Genomic DNA, 26,998 nt, shown 5'->3' on the forward strand with positions numbered 1-26,998 from the left:
AGCACAGCTAAAATGTAAGAATATTTATCTAATTTCTTCACCGTTTTATTCAATTATCAGTTGTCCATAAATCCCCATGAGATCTTCTAAAAATTTTGAAATTAGTTATACAAATTTTCAGAAAAACTGAAATTTTCCGTTGAAAAATTCAAACTTCTTTGACCATAGCTATCAGCCTAATTTTACAAGCCATAGAACAATTCCAGAGGGGTGGACGTCCCATCGGATAATTTTTCTTTCCTTCATACAAGCATGGAGCACTCTAATGTACATACATATGTATGTAATATATGGTGTTTATAAACAAGAGGACGCGAAGAACGCGCTCTTCTGAAATTGTGTAACTTAATTTGTAGACGAGTCGCGAGAGGACATTACTACACATTAGACATTACTACACATTCGTTCTTCATATAGAGTGTGTGACAAAAATGTGTAAATGATGGTGAAATGTGTAAACTTTCGGTCCAATTTTTTAAACTAAAAAGATATTTAAATAAGTTTTATGTCTTTTAAATCTGTATTTAGAGAAGATATTTTTAAACTAAAATAAATAAAAAATCTACTTAATTATAGTTTAGAAAAAAATTAAATTTAACTCATTTGAATATTTATGGCGCTTGCAACTAAAGGCACATTTTTATGATAAATTAATATTTTCTAATTCAAAAATTTTTTCATTTTGTATCTTTTGTTTGGTTTTAACTTTGAAAGGCATAATCTCGATCAGTTTGTCACACTCTTCTTGTGTAATGATCGTCTATATTTCAAGGAAGTTCTACCAAAGGTATGTTATGTTTTTACATGAGTGTTCGTAAGTGTAACCCGATTTGGAAATCTTTTATTTTACTGATATTTTTTATCAGAAGGCATACGGAAAATGTATAAAATTTAATTAAAATGTCTACTCATATTATAAAGCCATTTAATCGGGATATTTTTAATGATTTGGGCCAAAACTTTTTAAAAATACTATGATAAGGAGTGAGATCGAAAAATTCTTAACACACGTTTTTCATTACATTTTTCAACCAAAGTATTATTTGATTTTTTTATCAAGTTACCTTTGAAAAACATGTCAGTTATTATGTGTAATGTCAATTATATTAATTTTGTTGTTAATCTGATTAAAATGAGTGACCAGAAAAAAGTGCGTACTGAAATTATTAAATATTTTCAACTAAACCCAACTTGGTCTTACAAAAAGTTGGCCAAGCATACAAAGGTCTGCCGTCAAACTGTTTCCAATGTTATTAAACAGTACCGGGAGAACTTGTCAGTTGATAGAAAACCTGGTTCAGGTAGAAGGAATGGTCCACATGATGTTTCTAAAGCCAAAAAAATAGAACGCATTTTCAAAAGAGCTCCCAACACATCCGGTAGGAAAGCAGCTCGGTTAGCTCAGTGCTCGGACTATTTGGTACGAAAAGTTAAAGCTAATGCAGGTTTAAAAACATACAAGGCTCAAAAAGTTCCTGACAGGAACGCTGCTAAAAATTTAGAGGCCAAAAACAGAGCACGGAAATTGAAGTCAAGTTTTATAAAAAAATATTCTTGCTGCATAATTGATGACGAAACGTATGTTCTGGCAGATTTTTCGCAACTTCCAGGTCAAAAGTTTTATGTTGCTGATGCTCGAGGGAATGTTGAAGAAAAGTTTGGGACCCAAAAGCAGACAAAATTTCCCAGAAAGTTCTTGGTATGGCAAGCAATATGCAGTTGCGGCAAAAGAAGCCAATCATTTGTTACAACGGGCTCTATAAATACCGAAATTTACATCAAGGAATGTTTACAAAAAAGGCTGCTTCCATTCATAAGACTTCATTATTTTTGGCCTGACTTGGCATCCTTTCACTATGGTAAACAAGCCCTTGAGTGGTACAAGAACAATAATGTGGTATTTGTACCAAGAGAGGCAAATCCTCCAAACTGCCCGGAGCTAAGGCCAGTGGAGAGATATTGGGCTCTTGTTAAAAGAGAATTGAAGAGTACAAAAAAGGTGTCCAAAAGTGTGGTAGATTTTAAACGGAGATGGACTACATGTTCGAGCAAAGTGACAGAAAGCACTATAAAAACGTTAATGGAAGGGTTTCCGAAAAGGGTTCAAAATTTCATCACTAGTGATTAAAACTATAAAAATATTTTTTTTTGTAAATTGTAATAATAATTTGAATCAAATAAAAAAAATAAATAAAGCTGTAAGTTTAGTGGTTTCTTTTTTATAAACATATATGTATGTTAAGAATTTTTCGATCTCACTCCTTACAACTAAATAATGACTATCCTTGACCAAAAAAATATACAAAATACTAAAATTTTTGCATTAGAAAATATTAATTTATAATTTAAAATGTTCCTTTAGTCCCACGCGCCAAAAATGTGTAAAAGAGATAAATAATTTTTTTTTATTTTTCTAATGTATAATTAAGTAGATTTTTTATTTATTTTAGTTTAAAAGTACCTTCACTAAATATAGATTTAAAAGGCATAAATCTATTTGGAATATGGTTTTTAGTTTAAATATTTAGACCGAATGTTTAAATATTCTACCATCATTTACACATTATTTTCACACACTGTAGCTAAAGCCATTCCGCACAATCCATTGTAACATCGATAAATCTCATACGGTGTTTCAATGAAAATGAAAAAAGCATTCTTTAATATTTTATCTTAAATCATATGTTTGTGCTGATATTTGTAACACGCAAAAATATTGGTCCTACACCTACACTTTAAAGTATACCAATCTATGTAAACCTTATGCGCACTGTACAGGTCGCAGTTTTTATGGAAATTTGGCAAATAGTCTTCTTTTGACCTAATGATAATAGCCTATTGAAAATTGGTCCATTATTTCGTATGGCCCCCATATCCATATTTTTGCTTAATCTTATGTACACTTTACCATACTTAATTAATTATTTTACTACAAAAAACCAACAAAAATTAACATAAAACAAAGTGTTCCTCAACTCAATCACTTTTTGAATCCAGGCTAAAAATATCGCGCTTTGAAGTTTTAATAATATGTTAAAATTGTCTAAAAGTATATACATATTATTGCCCGTAACTTTAAAAATCCTTTAAGTACGGGATAATTTTTGATTTCGTTTTAAAGCCAAATATATTGTCATTAAAATCGTGCAAATAGAATGTTTTACATCCAAAAGGTTAAAAGTCATTTCTCGTAGTGTAGAATTCAATATCAAATAAGTCAGGCAGCCACGTGTTAAAAATAATAAAAATTAAACAAACAAAAAAATTCACAGTGGAATCAATTTTAATTTATATGGAAAATGATATTTATCTTTTGAACGCCAGAACCAATTTTAATAAAATGTACAAGAAAATTTTGAAGGACGATTTAACATTACTGAAAATTTTCTTTGCTACCGCCCTGTTAAAATACAAGGTGAGCTATATGGTGTTAAATGAGAGTGCTTCGATAATAAAAACATATTTAACTGATTTTGCTGAAGTAGACTTTATGGGTATTATAAGACTTTATGGTTGTACTAGAGTATTCAAACGATTAATCGTCGTTCGGTTAATAGATTAATTTTTGACGATTAATCGTTCGAATAAATGAAAATTGTCAAATTTCAAATAACGAATAAACCGAATAATTTCTATCAATTAATACTCTATGACCTTTAACCTTTTGGAAGTAAAATATTATATTTACACGATTTTAAAAAATATCCTTGGGTTTTACAATGAAATCAATAATTATGTTACACTTTAAGTAGTTTCAGAGTTATGGGCAATTATGTGTATGTACTTTTATTAAATTTTAATATATTTTTTCAATATTTAAATCTCGATATTTTTACATTAGTATTAGCTAATGATATGTGGAACATGTGATATATATTTTATATGTGTGGTAAGTTTTATTAAAAGCGGATATGGTAGATGCGGATATGGTAGTTATACGAGTTAAAATCTCTCTAAAATCTATCACCCTGAGGGTGAGCATTCTTTTTAAGGCATACGCTTTGATGGTGGGTATATGAGATTCGGCACAGCCGAATATAACACTAGTTTCTCCCATATGTACTGTACATCGACGAAAAATTACTAACGGAATATAGTTATATTCTATACCTTTCTTACGAAATTGAAGGGTGTAAAATGGGCAATTTTCTTCCATAAAAATGCATTTCCCAACTTTGGAGGTTTTAGAAGTTGATCCGAGCGAAAACATATTTCCGACCTAAATAAGTGCTTTTTTCAAGATATGAAATTTTTTTTAATAACATAAAAAACAGCGCGTTTTAGTATAAAATAGTTGACAACACTGAAGTTCAGTATTATAACATTTCAATAACAAAACGTAAAATAAAATAACTGACACCATACGTAACAAACTACACAAAAACAAACAAAATACTCATCAGTATTTTTTTTTAACAAACATACGACCAGTTTAAATATTACAAACAAACAGTTTTTCAATAATCGCGAAAATAAACTACACAAAACGTTTGCAATTGTTTTGTTTTGATCTTTGCAGTGACAAACAGAAACAAAACCAAAACAACAAAATCTATTTTCTCATTTGGTTTTGTATTGTTTTTGCTTTTGAGCACATCATGTTCATTAACTCAAATGTACGCAGATAGAAAAAACAATGGGAGCAAAACTGAAAAGTTTTGAGCGAAACATTTTCGCAAACGTTTCCTGATGGTTTTGCTCGAAACAAAAAATTTTTGAGTAAAATTAAAAGAAACAGTAGTAATAACAAGTGAGAGTGTTATATTCGGCTGTGCCGAATCTCATATACCCACCATCAAAGCGTATGCCTTAAAAAGAGTGCTCACCCTCAGGGTGATAGATTTTAGAGAGATTTTAACTCGTATAACTAGTATAAACGTGTCGAAATTCATCACTTTTCTGTATTCTGTATTTTTTAGGGTCAAATATGGACTGATCCAGTTTGATAGAGAGATTTTGGCTTCATTGAAACTTCTGTGTGTCGAATTTCATAGTTTGTATTAGAGAGGTTTTGGATCACAATAGACTTTTTTATTTCAAATTTCATTGTTATAATAGTATTTTAAAGCCAGTAATGAGCGTTAAACTAATTTTTTGAATTGGACCTTATATGGAGGTAGGTTCAACTATAAACCGATCCACATATAACATGATAGAGAGAGAGCCAGTAATGAGCGGTAAACTATTTTTTGAAGGGGAACTTATAAGGAGGTAGCGTCAACTATGGACCGATCCATATAAAACCTGATAGAGAGATTTTGGATACATTGAAATATATGTGTGTCGAATTTCATCACTATACTCGTATTTTTTAGTAAGTATTGAGAGTTAAAGTAATTTTTTGCAGGGGATTTTATATGGGGGTAGGGTCAATTATGAACCGATCCTCACAAAATTTGGTAGGGAGATTTTGGATCATATGAAACTTATTTATGCCCATTAAAGCTGTTGTGCGGAAAATTTCAATCCTCTATCTCGTTCCTTTCGGACTCTATCGTGTTTTCAACAGACAGACATGGTTAGATCGTCTTAGAATTTAATAAGGACCCAGAATATATGTATATACTCTTGTGGGTCTATTACCAATATTTCGATGTGTTACAAACGGAATGACAAAATCAATATACCCCCAATATTTTTTGATGGTGGGTACAAAAACAAAATAAAAACCGTATACATTAAATGAAATCCACACACACTTTACGATTCTTTCATAAAATACGTTTCTGCATTTGTTTTGTTCACAAATGTACGATTGTAAAGGCAAACAAAAGCAAGTAGATGAGCGAAAAGACAATTGTTTTGTTTCCGCTCATTCTCACTTAAAAAGTATTTATTTTCGTTTTGCTTATGTACTAAATGATTTAAAAATTTTGAAAAGTTTTGTACATTATGGAAACGTTTTCGAAATGTTTCGTTTGTTTTCATATTCTGATTATTGTTAGTTTTGTATGCACTAACATTCTCCTTTTGTATGAATTTTTAGATGTTGTCTCGGATATTGTTTAAAAAAAAACTTCTCGAAAACATATCTGATAAATGGGGTCTTTAGAAAATCTGCTATATTTAAGGATCCAGAATATAGAGTCTGAAAATTATATTGTGGAAATTACAAATGGTATGACAAACATATATATTAGGCTTCACGCAATATTTTTGAAATTGTGATACCATACTTTTTATTTCACTTTTTGGAACAGCGCTAATATTGGCGTAATTATTTTTTTTTAATTTCAACTCCATCTTCATATCTGTGGCCAAAATACCGATTTTGGCCGATATTTTTTTATAGACCGAAAACTGCTGTACATATTTCAAATCTGACTTTAGTATACTATTCTACAGGAAAATTTAAGATATATAAACTTAATTTGACAGAATTTAGATGCACTATAAATGCATAAGAGCAAAAGAAAAAAATGCAATTAAAAAAAAAAAATTCAAAACCTAATTTTATCATTCGTAAATATAATATTCAATACCCTTAAAAAAATAATGTTAACATTTTTAATTTATTGTAATCCCTTTAGGAGTTATGATGGTTATAATATTGGCTTGTGGTTTAATAATGTCCCATCAAACAATGGCGTTTTTCATCATCATCTCTGAATTTGATAAAATTTTTGTTTTTGCACCATTTGTCTCAGCAAAAAGCATACATTGATTATGCACAAAGACACATTTTTTTGAAATATTTTTTGAAAAAAAGTGCATCTTTGGATAATACTAAATGCACTTTTGAAGCAGATATGCAGATGAAGGAGTTGGAATCCACAATTAAAAAAAATTAAATATTTTAAAAATGTTAAATTAATTAAAAATTTCTCTTAACAATAATTATCCATTACTTTATTTACCTTTGCCAAACGTAAAATAAAAGAACAAAAACCATTCATTTTACTAAACATAAAAAATTCCATACAATGACAAAGTATTACTGAACAAGCAACTTGTCAAGTTTTACTGTTCAATCGACTTGATTTGGGGTACTAACCTGTCAAACTAACAGTTATTTTGCATCCCTTATGTTCGTAATTTCAACAAATAGATATCTAAAGTGTAAAATAACTAGTAGGTAACTTTACCTAATGCGTAAGTTGACATGTATTTTAAATCAGTACCTATGGATTGAAATTACCAAATATTTTTACACCAAAGGTAACTATGCACTGATAGATATTTATTGAAATTACGGGCATTAGTAAGCAACATACACAAACATGTTTTCATGTTCAGGTAAGTTAAATTGGAAAAAACTTAACATGACCGCTGCTTGTTTGTGTGGCTGCTGAAGAAGAACAAAAGCACTGTATAAACACACTTCTGCTTATTGCAGATAATTTAGAAAATAAATTTAGAAATTAAAGCCTAGAAAAACAATATATCTGCAGATTACCTTCTGGAAGGTAAATAGGTTAGTTAAGAAGGACACATAGGTCTCTATAGGGCCTATTTTGCGCTCCTTTATGGAAGAAACAAAATTAAACACTCAATGTTCAGAAACTCAGTTTAATGGACGTAATTCCTAAGAATTTACCAATCAGTGTCCGAGGAATGTTATTTCCAAAATAATATCACTTCTTAGATACTTGGATCTAACATCGAGGAATGCCTGACAGGTGCAAAGGAAGTGCTTAAGGGTCTCACTGTCCTCCCCACATGCTCTACATTCGTAACCCTGTGTGTCTACTCAGAAGAATGAATGAATACCAATTCTTCGATAGTCTGCAACCAGATATAGTAAATTGGATTTACACATTGGTTGTCAGGCCTACTCTAACTAATGTTTGCATTGTCTGGTGGGGGGCCTTAAGAAAGGACAGATATAGAACAAGTATGAATTTATAGTCGGACATTGCCGACCATATGATACCCTACACCAGTCAGTATGTTAAAATTTTGATTTTTTTTAAATAAAGCATTTAATTTGTTTTATTGTGGAATATTTTTACTTATTGCTGACAAAAAAGAGAGATTTTCTACAAGAGGGCTCATAGAGGAGAAGGGGTAAATATGGGCCTATCCTTATAAATTTTGGTAGATGAATTTACGTCTACTACAAGTCATTTATGTAGGGTTTAATCCTTTTATAAGTAATTATAAGTTAATTTTGACCATCAAGTCATTTTCTGAAGGAGAGTCTGTATGGGGGCTAGGGTCAAATGAGGCCCGATCACAATAAAAATTAGTATTATCAATTATTGTTCTATAAAACCAATTTTTGCTGATTTTCGTTGACATTATAAAACATTTAACGTACTTATGAGCCTAAAGGCCCGATTCGGGAGGTACGGTTGTATGGGGGCTAAGAGAAATAATGGACCGATTTCAACCATTTTCAATAGCGATCGACCTTGAAAAAGAGTATGTGCTAAATTTCATCAAATTATCGTGATAATTGCGACCTGTAGCGTTCGCACAAGGTTTACATGGACACACAGACAGACAGACGGACTGACAGACGGACTGACAGACGGACGGACATAGCTAAATCGACTCAGGAATTGATTCTGAGGGGATTGGTATACTTATAGGTGGGTCTAGGACCAATATTTTTGGTGTTACAAACTTCAGCAACAACGCATAATACCCTCCCCACTATAGTGGTGTAGGGTATACAAATATAATGAAAAAATTTAAAAAAAACTATGTTTTCGACAAATTTTAAATATATCTAGAGGTTTAAAATTATGATTCAATATTTAAAATTTTAGTATAATGTTAAATTTCTTAACTATGTAAATTACCATATTTGTTTGACATTAGACTTAGTTAGTTAGTTAGTTAGTTTGAAAGGAGGATGTACACATATACATCAAATCCGAAGAAATACACATAGGCCTCTATCGGGCCTGTTGTGCGCTCCTTGACATTATACTTAAATTTGAAACAAAAAGCAGCTAGAATACCATATGAAACTGTTTGTCATTAGATTGTGTTGAATCCATGACATGAACTAGTTGTGGAATAGCAAAGTATCAAAGACCCTTTACTAATAGGACTGGATAGACGCAGTCTAAGAATTCTGAAAGGGATGCTAACGGAACATTTTTCAGTTAGAGCATTTGCCAGTAAGTGGGACAGGAATGTCGAGAGCACCTGCCTTGACGGCCTTATGCCACGGTGGTCTTTTTCAACCACTGGGTAGACTTGAGAACGGTCTACCATCGCCCCTTTGTTCTTCAATGAAGAACGCCGGTGGCAATTTTTGTACATTGGTTCTGACCGGTCCATGCACAAGTACTTTGTTGGAGTACTCGAGCTATCTAATCTCTTGACCATTGGATGGCCTCTGTTGATTCGGTAACAGCACATAGAGACCGAAGTACGACCATCAATAAGCCGTAGACATTGTTCTTACTCACAGGGACACACTGTGGTAATTCTGATATGAACAGAGTAAACCCTGAACATATCTGGACAAGGAAGAAAAAATCAATGGTATCAAATGTAGTTGATACCTTTCATCCATCATTATTGAACCCAACACACATCTCATTTATACGACACATTCATAAGAGAAAAACATACGGCACATTCATTAGGTAGACGGGCAACTGGCCACCCGTAGTACCAGATTATGCTGTGCTCTGGTCTGACCTTCACCTTTTCCATGCTCATTAGGTAGCACCATAGAAAATATAAAATTGCTCAAAAAGTGAAACTAATTCGCAACATTTCAGGTTATTCATTTCTTCTTATTTCAGGTTTAACAAACCTTTACATTTTTTAAAAGATTTTATGAAGTTAAGGAATATTTATACTGACACTAAGTACTTTTTATTTGACAATTATTGAAAATTATTTACACACTTTCCTGAATCACAGCTTAAAAATTATGATAAAATAAAAATGATGACTTTGAATGCGTGCAGTAGAACAGTGTTTAGAATTTCGCAAAAATCAATTGCGAATTTGAATATACTGGTGTGTTGATAGTAGAATGACATTAAGATACAGAATCGTAAGCTGAAATGGCTTGGGTATAGGTTCAATGGCGAAATGGGGATATTGTGGGCCTTGACCCTCGCAGTTACTAGGTTTTGTCAAGGGCATTAGCGAGTTCTTCGACTGGGCTTTATAGGGGGACCAAGATTTTCTCTCTCATCTAACGGTAGTGATTTGTGTTTTTTTCTCTGTTTTTTTAATTATTATTCTTTGAAGGGAATAACAAAAACGGACATGGCTAGATCGTCGTATAATTTTATAAGGGCTCAAAATATATACACTTTTATGGGTCTGTACCAATATCGATGTGTTACAAACGGAATGTCAAAATTAATATACCTTCATCTTTTTAGATACTGAGAATTAATGTCCAATTCGACCTCATGTACATTTGATTTTTGTCTATTTAAAAGTTTAATGTATTATTTGTTACTTCTTGATTTTTTAATTAAAATTGTTTACTTTTTTATAGAACTCCGGTCGTATCAGCTATTTTATATCAAGAAAAACGGGATTACGTGTAACTGATTTGGTGCAACCATTACTACGTGTCGCAGACCCTAAAATTGCTAGTTTAAAAGGCCGAATTTTGCAAGGGAAATCCATGGGACGAACAGATGTTCAAGTTAAAAACTGTAAATAATTTAAAAAAATATTTTTGTATTAAATGTATATTTTGCAGGTTTTGTCACCAATCACTGGACGAGTAATTGGAGCTAAAGAAATAAGAGTCGGTAGTGATAAAGTAAGCTTAGTAAAACTAATTGTACGCGTTGTGTCTGGACTGCAATTAACAATAACTCCAGATAATACCATAGAAAATGGATACATTGCAGAAACCGCAGTGACGCATAAACTTACAGCTCAATATCAAGAAGGACTGTTAGATATAGATCTAGAATTTTCCGACGGTTCCAAAACTCCGTTAAGGTAAACAATTAAATTTATTTTTGATTTAATATTCCACATATTGCTCATTTACTACATGATTCGTTTTTTTGTAACTGAGAGCTACAGAACATGCGTCATACTAAAGTATTTTTTAAATATTGTGTTTTTTATATTTTAAGTTTATATAGTAAATTTTCATTACATAATAAAATAGTCATGTAGCAATAGACATACCTACTTAAAAATTAGGTATGTATAAGAATGCTCCCAAATTTTGAATTATTGAATTATTGCAGTAACTCGGTAAGCCACCCACCATCACAATTTGATTTTATGAGCTTTTTGATTTGCTAAAAACCATATCTATTGTCCCTAAAAGGATTTTTAGCGTTATATGTTAATTTGGCGATATAAAGGTCATGCTTCTTTTTCTATTTAAACTATCTGTAAGAAATTTAATTTCATTAACTGGATATGCCACATATTTTTTTCATTAATGTGGCTTACCATGTTACTGCACAAAAATAATTTCATTTATAATTATTTTGTTTTATTTATAAATTAAATTTCATATTGCGAAAAAATCGTATATAAAGTTCAAACTATGTACTAAATTACTAAAGACATTTACTGAAACCTTTTTCAAGCAATGGAAATTTCTAAAATCCATGCAAGAAATCTGACCCAATATTGATTGAAATTAGTTCAGATGTCTGAAATGACAATCAAGAAGCAAAATATAAACTGTGCAAGTTTATCACAAATTTTAATCTGAATGTTAAGTGCAAAGTCATTATATTTAAAATATTTTTTGCCTATACCAAATCATACTACAGGACCTGTTTTTGCTGTAGAATAATTAAGCTGTATTTAGCCAAATTTATTCTCATATATAAAGTAACTAAAAATATACCGAAATATAAATTTCATATTGAAAATAAAATGTATATATTTTTTTGAAGCAAGAACATAATAAGCCACTTTGAAAATGTACTAGAACTTGGTTTTTGAAAATAAAAAATATTCAATTATTGTTAGCAGTAACTCGATAAGCCACAATTTTTTGCTAAAACAGTGATTTCCACTTTATTTATGATGTCCATCTATTGGCATCCGATAGCAATGGACCGTTTAAAGTACAAATTTAAAAATTGCTATTTTATGAGAATTTTTTTAAACTTTAATGTCGATTTACTCAAAATTTTATTTTTGCCAGATATTAAATTTCAAAGCAAATTGAAAAAATCCAGAGACAGAAAATAATTATTATCTATGAAATTTTTGCTAAAAAAGTCAGTATGAAAGAATCGCCATAGAAATGTTTTGAATGTATTAAAAGTTTTCCTGAACCTTTTTTAATTGATTTCTTCAATAAACCTTTTTTCTTGATTTTTATAATAAAAATTTAAAATAAGAATTATTTTTGATTTTTATTCTATTTATTTCAAAAAATAAATTATTTATGATTTTTTTAATAATACTCACTTAGTAATTTTTATTTTTCTAAACAAAGAATAAAAATCACCTAAAGAATTATAATTTTCAATTTTCGAAACTAATTTCTGCAAATTTGGTCGATTTTATTAGTGGTTATTTTACCAATTTTCTATTAATCTCTGTATTTTATAGGTAAATATCGTATAATGAGTTTTATAATTAATTTCAAAAAATAAAAATCATTGTCTGATTTTTTTTTTGCTGCAACTATTTAAATTACATAGTTTTTTTAATTTAGTTTAATTAGTGTCCAAAGTAAACAAAGATTGAATTGCTGTTAAACTAAAACTCGTGTTTTTAAGAATATTAACCAAATAAAAAATAATTTACAATTATGTTAAGAAACATATTAAAGTCTATTATATGAATATGGCTTAATTTTTCAAATCCCTTGATTTGTTTAAAAATTATTTAAAAATGATTAAAATGTCGTTAGACATTCAAAGTAATTTTTCAAGAAACGACAGTTATTTGGATTATGGTAGTATTGTAGTAAATGAGTGATGTGTACATTAGAAAGGGGGGGGGGGGGTGGTTAAACCACTGCCCCTATCCATGACTTTTCTCCGTATAGATGTCGTAGCCAAAAAATGACAGCAGATTATATCAAAAATGTTCAGTTTTGTATTAAAAAATTTTAAATTTATAAATATCGAAAACTTCAAAGAATTTGTAATTTACGTATATTTAAATAAGTCTATGTGGAATGGAAAGGGCCGAAAGTAACCAAATTGCACATTTTCTCATATGCATATGTATGCAATATTAAAATATAAACATATTTTATGAAAACAATATATTTAATTGCTCCCGTTCCAAATATTTTTAGAAGTTTTGCTAAAAATATTTACCTATACAAGCTATTGCATATTGCAGCTTACAGACAAATATAAAATTGTTTCGCATGCAATATATGACGCAGCAACCTTCTAACATATTTATAATACCCACAAATATTTTATATTGCTTTCCTATAATATGTACGCAAGCAGAGAATATCAAACTATCAAACTTAAATATTATTTAATATAGGAAATGACTTATGGTCTAAATTTTAACATTTTATGTTGGACTTGAAAAATTATAAAATGTGAAAAATGTATGCAAATTTTATTTAGAATATTATTGAAAAAGTTTGTAGCTATGTTTCTATAAATGTTCAATGTATATTAAATTGTTAATTAATTATACCCTTCACCTTTATAAGAAGGGTATATATAAGTTTGTCATTCCGTTTGTAATTTCTATAATATAATTTTCCGACCCTATAAAGTATATATATATATATTCTGGATCCTTATATTAAGTCATGTCCGTCTGTCTGTCTGTCTGTCTGTCTGTTGAAATCAGTTTTTAGAGGACCCCAGATATCGGCGTGATCTGAATCTTCAATAATTATGTTAGACATGCTTTCGAGAAGACCGTTATTTAAAATCAGCAAAATTGATTTATAAATTACAGAGATATGAGCAAAAATCTGAAACAACCTCTGAAAATTTCATCAAAAAAATAATTTTTTTCATCTATCTATCTATCTATCTATCTATCTATCTATCTATCTATCTATCTATCTATCTATCTATCTATCTATCTATCTATCTATCTATCTATATATAAAATTCTAACGTTACTGACTGACTGACTGATTCATCATCCCACATCCTAAACGGTTGAAGCTAAAGAGCTGAAATTTGGACAGGTGATTGGCCCCACACCGAATAGATCAACTAAGACGGGATTTTTGGAAATTCGAATGTTTAGGGAGTAAAAAAGGGTAAAAACGGGTAAATTCGGTAACTTCATATCTCCTAAACTAGACAAGATACAAAACAGTAAAAAGCTTATCGTCGTTCACTTAAAAAATAAGCAGACAGGTGTCTGGTACTTTTTTCAAATTCGGCCCCTTTAGGGAAAAAACGGGTAAAAATTGCATTTTGGTACTTTTTTGCACCCCATATATCTTTTAAACCAAAGAACATACAAAAAATATATTTGGCTTATTCATAACTTAACGAAAAAATAAAAATACGTATTTAGTACTTTTTGGATATTCGGGGGTGAAAAATGTACTTACTTTTGGTACTTTTTGCAATTCCTATAATATTGAACCTAGAAACATGAAATTAAGCATATATGGCCCGGACTAAGTAAGGACCCATAAAAGGGGACATTTTGATAATTTTTCGTTCCTCAAAAAGTACTTTTTGAAATTTGTATAATATTGAACCTATAAGTATGAAAAAATTACTTTTTCATTTTTTGCATAATATTGAACCTAGGTGTTTTTGATACTTTATCGTTCTTCAAAATGTACTTTTCTAAATTTCTAAAATATTAAACATAGAAACATGAAATGAAACATGTATGGCCCAGATTAAGTGAGAACCTCAAATAAAGAATATTTTGGTACTTTTCGTTCTTCAAAAGGTACGTTTTGAAATTTCTATAATATTGAATCTAGAAACATGAAATTAGGCATGTATGGACCGGATTAAGTGAGATCAGATAAAAGGGGGTATTTTTGGTACTTTTAGGTTCTTTCAAAAGGTACGTTGTGAAATTTCTATAATATTGAACCTAGAAACATGAAATTAAACATGTATGGTACGGATTAAGTGAGATCCGATATTTTTGGTACTTTATGGTTCTTCAAAAGGTATGTTTTGAAATGTCTATAATACTGAACATAGAAACATATGCACGGATTAAGCGAAATCCGAAAAAGGGGTATTTTTGGTACTTTTTGGTTCTTCAAAATATTCTATAATATTGAACCTAGAAACATGAAATTAAACATGTATGGCCCGGATTAAGTGAGATCCGATAAAAGGGGTATTTTTGGTACTTTATGGTTCTTCAAAAGGTACATTTTGAAATTTCTATAATACTGAACATAGAAACATGAAATTCAGCATATATGGAACGGATTAAGCGAAATCCGATAAAAGCGGTATTTTTGTTACTTTTTGGTTCTTTAAAAGGTACGTTTTGAAATTTCTATAATATTGAACCCACAAACATGAAATTTAGCATATATGGCCCGGATTAATTGAGATACCATAAAATGAGTGTTTTTGATACTTTATCGTTCTTCAAAAGACACTGTTTGAAATTTCTATAATATTGATACTAGAAACATGAAATTAAGCATGTATGGACCGGATTAAGTGAGATCCGATAAAAGGGGTATTTTTGGTACTTTTCGGTTCTTCAAAAGGTACGTTTTGAAATTTCTATAATAATATATAATATTAAGCATAGAAATTGAAATTAAACATGTATGGCCCGGATTAAGTGAGAACCTCAAATAGAGAACATTTTGGTACTTTTCGTTCTTCAAAAGGTACTTTTTGAAATTTCTATAATATTGAACCTAGAAGTATGAAATTAAGTATGTAGAGCCCGGATTAGGTGAGAACCCATAAAATGGGACTTTTTGGTACTTTATCGTTCTTCAAAAGGTATTTTTTGAAATTTCTATAATACTAAACCTAGAAACATGAAATTAAGCATGAATGGCCCGTATTAAGTGATAACCCATAACAGGGGACTTTTTGGTACTTTATTGTTCTTCAAAAGTTACTTTTTGAAATATTAAACCTAGAAACATGAAATTAAACGTGTATGGCCTTGATTAAGTGAGAACCCATAAAAGGGGACTTTTTGGTACTTTTCTGTTCTTCAAAAAGTACTTTTTTAAATTTCTATAATATTAAACATAGAAACATGAAATTAAACATGTATGGCTCGGATTAAGTGAGAACCTCAAATAGAGAACATTTTGGTACTTTTCGTTCTTCGAAAGGTACGTTTTGAAATTTCTATAATATTGAACCTAGAAGCATAAAATTAAGTATGTGGAGTCCGGACTACATGAGAACCTATAAAAGCGGACTTTTTGGTACTTTATCGATATTCAAAAGATACTTCTTGAAATTTCTATAATACTGAACCTAGAAACATGTAATTAAGTATGTATGACCCAGATAAAGTTAGAACCCATAAAAGGAAACTTTTTCTTCAAAAATTTTTATAATATTAGACCCAGAAACATGAAATTAAGCATGTATGTCCCGGATTAAGTGAGACCCTATAGAAGGATACTTTATGGTACTTTTTGGTAAGTTCTTCAAAAGGTAGGTACTCTTTGAATTTTCTAAAATATCGGTAGTACAACATTAAAAAATAGAGAGGTTACCACAATTTTACAATGCCTATAAAATGGCTCGCTTACAAGGAAGCGGGTTATAAGCTAGTACTTTGATAAATAAGCAACACTGTGAATTGGAAAAAGATGTACATGTGTGTGTTGTTGTAGCAGCTTAAACTATACAATTTTAATCCGGGGTTCTGTATTTAGGTCCAAGCCAAGAAATTGGGCTACTTCAATGGGGTTAGTCCATAAATCCATTGGGCTAAGTGAAGTAGGGTGGGTTGGACAGTTGAATATGTGGTGGGTATCATGGGGACCCTGTCCACAAGATGGGCATATATTGGGGACGGCACGGTGTATACGGGACCAGTAGGCGTTGAGCCTGTTGCTCCATCCTGATCTCAGTTGTGCCAGAGCAACTCTTGTTTTCCGCGGCAGGTTCTTCAATATTTCTGCTATGGGCGGTGGGCGACCTCCAAGAACGACATTCATGCGGTAACCTGAAACCGCGGTATTGATGGCGTCTCTATAAATGTCGTTCAAAGCTGCTGTATACGAAGTCCGATCTAAGGGATCCTCAACATAACTTCGTATGCTTTCTTCGTATACACGAAGGTCCTTCCTGACATGCCTCGGGGGAGCATCCAACTGTGTGATGTTAAAGTTGGGATGACTCCTCCGGTGACATCCCAGGAGGAACTGTTTAGTCAGCATGACATTATGTTCCTTGACTGGGAGAACCTTCGTTTCCTCATGTAGATGGTGTTCTGAGGTTATTTGCATGCAGCACTTTACAGTCCTTAGGGCGGCATTTTGGCAGCTTTGAATATTTCTCCACTGGGTATCACTCAGCGATGGAAACCACACTGGAGCAGCATAATTGACCACTGACCGGCCAATAGTTTTATAGGTAGCCAACAAGGTTTCTTTGTCCATTCTCCAGGTGCTGCCGGCTAGCGCTTTGAGGACCTTGTTTCTACTTCGCAATTTGTGCGTAATTTCAGTGGCATGAGCTGAGGAAGTAAACAGGCTGCCAAAGGTGACCCCCAAAATCTTTGGATGGTTCACAGTCGGAATTTGGTTTTCATCCACTACGACGCCTAAGTTCAAGTTTACCTCCTTCGTCCAGGTGGTGAAAAGTGTAGCTGAAGATTTCGCTGGTGATAGTTTCAGGTTACGTCCAGTGAAGAAGTTGTGTATTTCTCCGAGATAACCATTCACTCGATCGCATAGCTCATCAACGTTTTGGCCCGTCGCCATAATGGTACAGTCGTCCGCATATGATATCACTTCCACACCTTGTGGAGGTGTGGGGAGTTTAGAGAGGTAGAAATTAAACAATAGGGGGGATAAGACACCGCCCTGTGGTACTCAATGTTTAACTCTACGGGTTTTGGAACATTTGTCTCTAAACTCAACGAACGACTGACGGCCACTCAGATAATTTACAATCCATCTCTTCAAGTTGTTGGGCATGGTGGACTGCAGGATGTCCTGGAAGAGTGTGGCATGGCTGACTGTATCGAAGGCTTTCGATAAATCTAGCGCCACAAGGATTGTCCTTTCACAGGCCTCTGCTGGTTTAAGCCTTGTGAGATCTAGTGGTTATGGCGGTTAATGCTGAGGTGGTGCTGTGCATCTTACGGAATCCATGCTGGTGGCGAGCTGCTGTAAGATGGCAGGACAGCAGGGGGAGGAGGAGCGCCTCAAGAGTCTTCGCGACTGGTGACAGGAGGGAAATCGGCCTGTAGGATTGACCCTCTGTCGCGTTCTTCCCTGGTTTCAGTATCGGGATGACTCTACCCTTTTTCCAGGCATTGGGTATTATCAGGCTGCTCATTGACAGGTTAAAAACCATTGTCAAGTACTCGACTCCCCGTTCGCCAAGGTGTTTCAGCATCAGCATGGATATGCCGTCGGGGCCAATCGCCTTAGATGGTTTGGCTGCGTTGATGGCCACTGCCACTTCAGACGGGGTGAAAGGTTGTGGAATGTTCGAGACTGGAAGGTTGTGAAGTTTGCGAACAACACTTCGTTTCGCCTTATCTCTCTCTGGGTGCTCAATAAAAAGTCGGCAAAATGCACGCGAGCGCCGTTCAGGGTCGGAAATAGTGGTATCTGCAAACTTAATCGCGACCCTGTCATCCTTCTTCGTCGGGTTGGAGAGAGACCGAACCGTAGACCACAACTTACTAACACCTGAGCTCAAGTTGCAGTTCTTCAAATGATCTAACCATTTATTCCGCTTGTCCTCATTTACCAACCTGCTGATATCATGATTCAGCTGGACAATACGTGGGTCGTCGGGGTTGATATTTCGGAGGTCATCGCGCTCATCTGCTAGTCTCGCTGCCTCTGCTGGGAAGTGCGGTCGCACTAAGGATAGTCGACCAGCAGGAATAAAGCGGGCTACTGCTTCGATGACGGTTTCGCGGAACTTGCTCTCTGCTTGGTGTACGTTGCTAGGAGCTGGAAGATCATTGAAGATGCGATCAGTGAATTCTCTGAAGCCGGGCCAGTCTGCTTTCTTTTGATTTATGTAGAGACGGCGTTCAGAGACGATAAAGTCATTTGGTCGATCCAGATAAACGATTATGGGTAAGTGGTCTGAGGCTAAAGAAACTACTGCTCTCCACGTTGCGTAGTTTATCAGACCAGGGCTAGCTATTGTGATGTCTGGAGATCTGGCACAGTTACCCATAATCCGTGTGGGGGCATCATCATTTATTGTGCAGAAGGTGGATTCATCAATTTGTTCCGCCAGTGACGCGCCTCTCTGGTCTTCCCTTAGACTAGAGTGCCAGAGCTGATGATGCGCGTTAAAGTCCCCAAGGACTAGACGCATATCGCCGTCTAATAATGTCCTAATGTCGGGACGGTAGCCTGATGGACAACTGGCTACAGGCGGAATGTAGACATTATAGAGCTCTAGGTCGGTTTCCCCCGATCTGACTGCAATACCTTGGACTTCAAGGTATTGGGCCCTAGCGTTGAGATCAAGGGAAAGAGCTCTATACTGCACTGTTATGAATTATAAATGCAATGCTCCCACCGTTGCTTCTGGTGCGGTCTTTTCGGAGAACGTTGTAACCGTTACAACTGTGCAGACTGGAATTACTCGTCAGTTTTGTCTCCTGGACCGCAGCGACCACGATGTTGTTTAGCTGCATAAATCTAATTATCTCGGGTAATTTACTCTGAAGGCCATTGCAGTTAAACTGCAATATGGATATCACCCCAGGTCTCTGGACCGCAATCGATGGAGTCAGCGGCGAGGGTTGCTGTTGCTGCTGAAGATGTTGTCTTTGCTGCGGTTGTTGTGATTGCGGTGGGGAGGGTGGAGGTGTGGCGTAAGATGACAACGATGACGATGTCGATGCTGCCAATGAATTTCGTCGCTGTTGTTGGCAGCATGGGGCGACAAAAGTCTCCGACCACTCCCGATGATGATTTAGTCCAGAGCAGTTTTTGAGGTGACACCAGCCCAAACAAGTGTTGCACCTTGTGTTTTTTTTTCGTTTAGCGTTGTTGTTCCTTTTGTTGTAATAATAATGTAGTCAGAAAAAATTTAAAATTTATAAGACTAATATGTTTAAAATACACTATGGTGAAGGGTATATAAGATGCGCCACAGCCGAATATAGCACTCTTACTTTTTTATGTGGACTATTAAAATGTATGTATTTATTTTTGAATTGATTGTAAAAGGTAATATACCCATTTTTTACCCATTTTAAAATAAGGATTTTAATGCATTACTTGAGTAAGGAATTATTATTTATAGAAACTAAGCGAAATCTTGCAATTTAAATCGATATATTTAAAAAAATAAAAAAATATTTAAAAAAAGCTAAAATGCCCCTAAAAGTTCCGAAAAATTTAGCGGTGAAACTTTCCTATAAAATCTAGAGATTTTATGCTCCTGACAATCCAATTCCGTCCTTTTAAGACTGATTTGCATAAATTTGATTTAATTTGTCTTATACTTTTCTAACCATTATTTATAACCATATATTAATAAAAATATATTATATATAACAAATGTTTTTCATACAACTTTTATCATATAGATCTCTTTTTACTATATTTCTATTAATAATCTAATGTTATAAAATATAATAAATGCTTCCAACTATTTTTTATTTGCCGACAACATTATTTAAGAATAACCCTCTCATATAAAATTTGTACGTAAAGATTTACAATCCCAAAAATTAAAATTTATCTCACTATATCTACTTTGATGATAAGTATGTATTATATTCAAAAATATGTTAATAATGTTAAAAATAGAATTTTTAGTAAATTATTAGATTGTACGCAATTTCAGTAATCAGTAAATTACTGCATTTTTTGCGGTTACTGCAATTTTTTACTGAATACTGAAATTTTTTCAGTATTTTTCAATAATTTTTTTACTACAATTTTACTGATGCTGCAAAGTGTCTATCTATGGTTGTTTGTAGATATGGGTTTGTAGTATGGGTCCAAATAAGTTTTTAAATAGTGAAAACGCGTCTCTTAGTATCCTTTTGTACTCGAATCGATTTTGTAAGTCTCAAATGCAAATTTAACAGTGCCATATTAGGATATGGCACCCGACACCAGAACTCCGCCTCCTCTGGTGTCCTTGCGATGAAAATGCATTTCTTTGTCTTTATTAAGTCTTGGATATAAAAGTTGTATCCATCTGACCCAGAAAACCAACTTTGAACAATGTATACCTTCAAGTCATTGTATTCGTTGCATATTGGACGCCCTGAGCTTTAAGATTCTAAATAGTGGTTTCTTTTGAAGGTTTCGGCAAAATGTGAACCTTACCTTTCCTTATGATATCGTTTTTCCACAATTTTATGATATCGTTTTCGGTATTATAATTTCCAGTAATGACGATAGTAAAATCTCCATTTAAATATGGTTTTTGCATTTTTTATAACCGTCTAATAGTTTTATAATTAACCTACAAGAAATAAAAACATTTTTGATAAATATTTTCATTCTTTTTATTTATACATATAAATATGTATATGTATATTTGTATTTGTTTGTTTTTAAATAATATAATAAATAATAAATGTTAATTAACAATTATTGCGATTTAAATATAAGAAAGTGAAAATACAATTACTGTTATTAAAATTAAAGTAAATAGGTATTCGGTTATTTAAATAAATGGGTTTAATTGGCTTTCGATTTGTATTTTTCTATTTTGTTTAATCTATCGTTGGCATACAAAAAAATTTTTAGTTTTTCTGGCACAGGCATCTACAGATTCAGCTGGATACTTTTTCATGAAGCCATCTGAAAAGTATGTACATATTTTAATATGCAAATATATGAAAATTTTAGATAAATTAAAGCCCAAATTCCATGTGTGAACTTGCGTAATTCTCCTAAAGTTGTTTGTCTGTAATAATAATAATAATAATAATAATAACAAGTAAGAATGCTATATTCGGCTGTGCCGAATCTTATATACCCTTCACCATAGTGTATTTTAAACATAATTGATCTTACAGTCTAGTTAATAAAAACATTAAAAAAATTTGAGTCGATTTAAGCCGAATGTTTCGGCGGCGGCTCAAGCAACTAAATATAGTTCGGCGGCGGCTAAGCTCCGACTCGAAGCCGGTCGACTTCGACCTCTGATTCATTGCTGGTAAACATTGACGAGACGTAGATTTTGTTTTTGTTTATCGTAAAAAAAAATTGTTTTAAAAAGCACTTGGAAAAAATTTGTGTTAGTTTTAAATTTCAAACTTACATTATTCGCATAAAAATTATTGTACAATAACTCACAATCTACTCTGATATAATTGAAAACGTTTTAAATACTTTTTTCTATTCATCAAAAAAAATATTTGCAAAACAAAAGGGAAAATTATTTTATTTTAACAAAAAATGCAAATCATATTTTTTGCTGTGTATACTTTGTATGTTTGAATTCAAACATACAAAAAAATACACAGCTGAATAAAACCAAATACATCTACACACACACGTGTACATCTTTTTCTATGTACAGTGTTTTTTAGTGTTTTTGTTGCTTTTTTAACAATTTTTTGATGAAATTTTCAGAGGTTGTCTCGGATTTTTGCTCATATCTCCGTTATTTACCGACCGATTTTGCTGATTTTAAATAGCGATCTTCTCGAAAGCATGTCTAATAGAATTATTGAAGATTCAGACATCGCCGATATCTGGGGTCCTCTAAAAACTGATTTCAACAGACAGACAGACAGACGGACAGACAGACAGACGGACATGGCTTAATCGACTCCGCTATCTATAAGGATCAAGAATATATATACTTTATAGGGTTGGAAAATTATATTATAGAAATTACAAACGGAATGACAAACTTATATATACCCTTCTCACGAAAGTGAAGGGTATAATAATAATAATAATAATAATAATAATAATAACAATAATAATGTTTACTTATATTACAACAATATTGAAAATACTATATTTACCAATATAGCGTATTTAGCTGGATCTTTTACGTCTGAATTGAATTCTATAAACTGTTTAAAATCCTCGAATGGAGTGTTGGGTAAAATGTTTGAATTTTTAGTTTCTAAATCACCTTGTAATTTTTTCATTCCATTCTTTGTTACAATAATTTCCTGTGTTAGTCTTTCCAATAAGTTTGTGTTGCTAGTAATTTTTTTGACTTCGATATTGGAAAGTTTTTCTAAAACTTTATCTAGGTTATCTGAAAATAAATGAGTAAAATTATATTGTCATATTTATAATATTTTTTATTACCAATTTCTCACCTCTTTTATATGTACTTTTTGTGGACTCAGGTTCTTCATTGTCCAGTAATATATTAAAATCGTGTGAACGCTTCATTGTCTTCTTAGTGGATAAATGGAATAAAAATAAATTGATTGTAAAAATGTAAACATAAACATTTTGTTACAGAAACAACATTTATTTTAGATATCTCATGTGAAAAATTTATAGAATTTGCCGAAAATATGTTGAAATATGATGATTTCAATAAAAAATTGCGTACATACATATACAATTCATTTTTAATCTTCATACACATAAGATAAATATTGTTTTTGCAAAAATGAGATGATTACTTACCGTGTTCATTTTTATTCAAAGCTTAATCACAATTAAAAATAACTATTATTAGATTAGCTTTTATCTATATTTCGCTTGAAAATGTTAAATTTTAATTATTTTTTTTGTTTAAAGTTTTTTTCAAATATATATATTTGCTTTTTTGTTTTATTGGAAACAAAAATATTTAAAAACGAGTTGGACCAAAAGGGTACAAAAGGGAGAAAAACGACTTTAGGGCTTTGAGACCAATTTTTCTGTTCTAAAGCAACTAATTTTAGAAGCCCATCCAATGGAAGTTCTGTATTTCTGTATATCATAAAGACACTAAATTTAAAATATTATAAAAGCGGTTAAAATTAGTACTATTTAGCATAAACACCAATTATTTTCTTTACTTAAATATAATTAACATATATTCCATTAAATATTGTTCACAAAAAAATTATAAGGAGACCTTAAGAATTTTGAATAAATGAATATTCAAATATGACATGATAATAATGTTATGAAACTAATTAACTAATTTATTATAAAAATCTAGTACTCCAATATAGTTCACAAGATATTTTAGTACATTTCATGTTCGTATATTTCTGCTAACATGGCTTCAATATTGTTGACTTCGAATAATTTGTGTAGGAAAATATTTTTATATTATAGGAAAGCAATATGAAATATTTGTGGGTACAGTAGTTTTCGTTTATAGTCCACAACTACAGTTGCTCAATTTTTGTGAACTATAAGCGATTTAGGACTATAACCGAATTTATTTTAAGCAACTTTATGGACTATAACTGAATCCTGATATAATACACATTTTGGACTATATACAAATTATGTACTTTCTTCAATAAAACCACTTTTTAAAAAAAATAAAAGTTTAATTAAAATATAACACCGTCGAACAAAAAGAGAAACAAATCGTTAGACAAGATCCGTATGATATACGTACGATGCTATAAATTTAAGGAAAAAAATCTGCGTATTTTGTTTTTTATTTCGTCAAATTTGGTTTCAAGCCAACAAGAAGAGTTGGGAAATATTTTGTATTATTTTTATTTATACTGTTAGGATGAAAATCTGTCAAAAATGTCTTTTAAAATTCTTATCTTTAAAAATCTATAAAAAATGTTCAATTTATTTTTTCAAAAAAAGATTTTTTTATACATCTTTTGATGCAGACAGAATAAACTAAAAATAACACAAAATATCTTACAACTCTTTTTGTTAGCTAGACATCGGAAGGTGTAATCAAATATCGTTTTAAATAAAATCAATAGTTTAAACAAAAACCTTTACATATTATTTATTGTAAATCAAATACTTTAAAAGCTTATTGTAATAAATAACAAAAAAACTTAAAGTACGATTTCCATTTAAAGGATCAGAAAGTAGAATCTAAAATTTTATATGAAAAACACTAACTAAAACTGAGTAGTTTTCATACAAAATTTTTAAAATCGGGAATAAGTCTTTGGATGACTAAATCAAACTCAAAATAGATATCAATTTCTATATGAAATATAAAGTACGAATTGTTGAACATTTAAAAGAATTCTATAACCTTAGATTATTTCTTTTTTAAAGAATTTACAATAAATGATTATATATTTTCAAACAATAAGTTTGTCAGACTATATGAAAATTTTTTCTATACAATATTAGTTATGCATGCAAAGAAAATTTGGCCTTTAAACGAAAGTGGCCTATAGGCAAAGTGTGGACTTAAGAACAAGTATTTTGTACGAAATTTGAAAAAAGCTGCAAGTGATTGTTTTGTCTTATATCTCTTTAAGCCAAGCGAAAAGTACTGTATAAATAATTTTTAGATTGTATAGCAAATATACTAAAAATATATTTTAAATATGCATATTTTGAAATATGTGGTAATTACATATTTATTGCAAAGTCAAAAATAAATATATATAGAAGCATTTACTAATATTTAAACTCTGGTTATAACCCTAATATGCATATACATAAGTATGTATGAACTTTTGCTTTTTAAAATGTTATTAGGCCACTTGTTTTTAACATGAGATACATAATGTTGTGCTGTTCAATCTGTAACAAAAGCTTTTGACGCTTACAGTATACATATATGAATAATATTTTTAAAATATCGAGAATATCGAGATGTAAAATTCTCTCATTTTTACAACAAATCATAGACGAGTTCTGTGTAAATCCAATACATTTGTAAAACTATTATTCTCTTCCAAAACTTTTTCACTAAAATTAGAGATTAAGAGCACTTTAAAGTCCTTTTTATCACTAAACATTATATTTTATAATTTTTTGCACACTTTAAACGCTTTTGATAGCCCAAAAAGAATATTTTACAAACTAAAAAAAAACAAATATTCTTTTTTTATTTTTTACACCAAATTTTTGTTTTTTAATATTGCAGATTAAAATACAAACAGATGCATTTAAAAAAATATTTATAGAATAACTGCCTTAAGGCTGGTCGAAGTCGTCAAAATTGTTTATCAACTTTTACAATTTAATTTGAAAAAATTGAAATGTATCAGTGTTATCTACCTAGGGATTTTATAAAATTTGTCGTTTTTTATCGCTTATATATGTAACCAAAACCAAAAGTTTATGTTTTGTTTGACAAATTTAAATTGTAAAATAAATTAAAAAGCACAAGTGAGAGTGTTATATTCAGCTGTGCCGACTCTCATATACCCACCATCAAACCGTATGCCTTAAAAGGAATGCTCCCCTATAAACATCAGGGTGATATTACTCATCAAATTAACTGAAGAAGACCTTATATGAGAGATAGGGTTAATAATTGATAATTAAATAATTTCATAAAATTTTTACAACAATTTGGGTTCATGCATTATATTATTGCCCATTTTTAATACCAAACAAACCTTACCTATAGAGAATATTTGTGGAAAATTTCAATCCTCTATCTCGTTCCTTTTGGGCTCTTTCATGCTTTCAACAGACAGAGGGACTGACATGGCTAGATCGTCTTAGAATTTAATAAGGATCCAAAATATATATACTTTTGTGGGTCTACGACCAATACTTCGATGTGTTACAGATGGAATGACAAAATCAATATTTTTTGATGGTGGGTATAAAAATTATTCCTGTAAAATTTTTTTATAAAAAACGTTTTAGAAATAAAAATATCGTGTAATATATAATAAATATTAGACGGCACATTGTCTCGAACCGTAAATAAACTTTTATTTAAAATGTCACGTGAACTAAATAGAGTGTATATTATTTCGTGCAATTGAAAAAATGTTGCGGAAATGTTGTTAGAAACATTTCACATTTTTTTCAACAATGCAAATAGAGTACTAATTTTTCCTACCGAGCGCGTCCCCGGGTGGCGGTTAGGGGGTGGTGACTGAAAAAAAACAAACATGGAAAATAAAAATGAAAAGATAAGAG

General features: G+C 31.5%; 1 protein-coding gene across 1 annotated transcript in view; it reads left to right on the forward strand.

Moving 5' to 3' along the window:
• The window catches only part of LOC111685974 (transmembrane protein 132E), a 178,878-nt gene that overhangs the window by 76,056 nt on the left and 75,824 nt on the right, over nt 1–26,998 (forward strand). Inside the window, exons 9-10 of the mRNA XM_046946128.1 lie at nt 10,421–10,573; nt 10,631–10,878. Coding sequence (XP_046802084.1) covers nt 10,421–10,573; nt 10,631–10,878 — 401 coding nt within the window. The remainder of the gene's footprint in view (nt 1–10,420; nt 10,574–10,630; nt 10,879–26,998) is intronic.

This window comes from Lucilia cuprina, chromosome 3 (assembly GCF_022045245.1).
Source record: "Lucilia cuprina isolate Lc7/37 chromosome 3, ASM2204524v1, whole genome shotgun sequence".
NCBI classification, from domain to species: domain Eukaryota; kingdom Metazoa; phylum Arthropoda; class Insecta; order Diptera; family Calliphoridae; genus Lucilia; species Lucilia cuprina.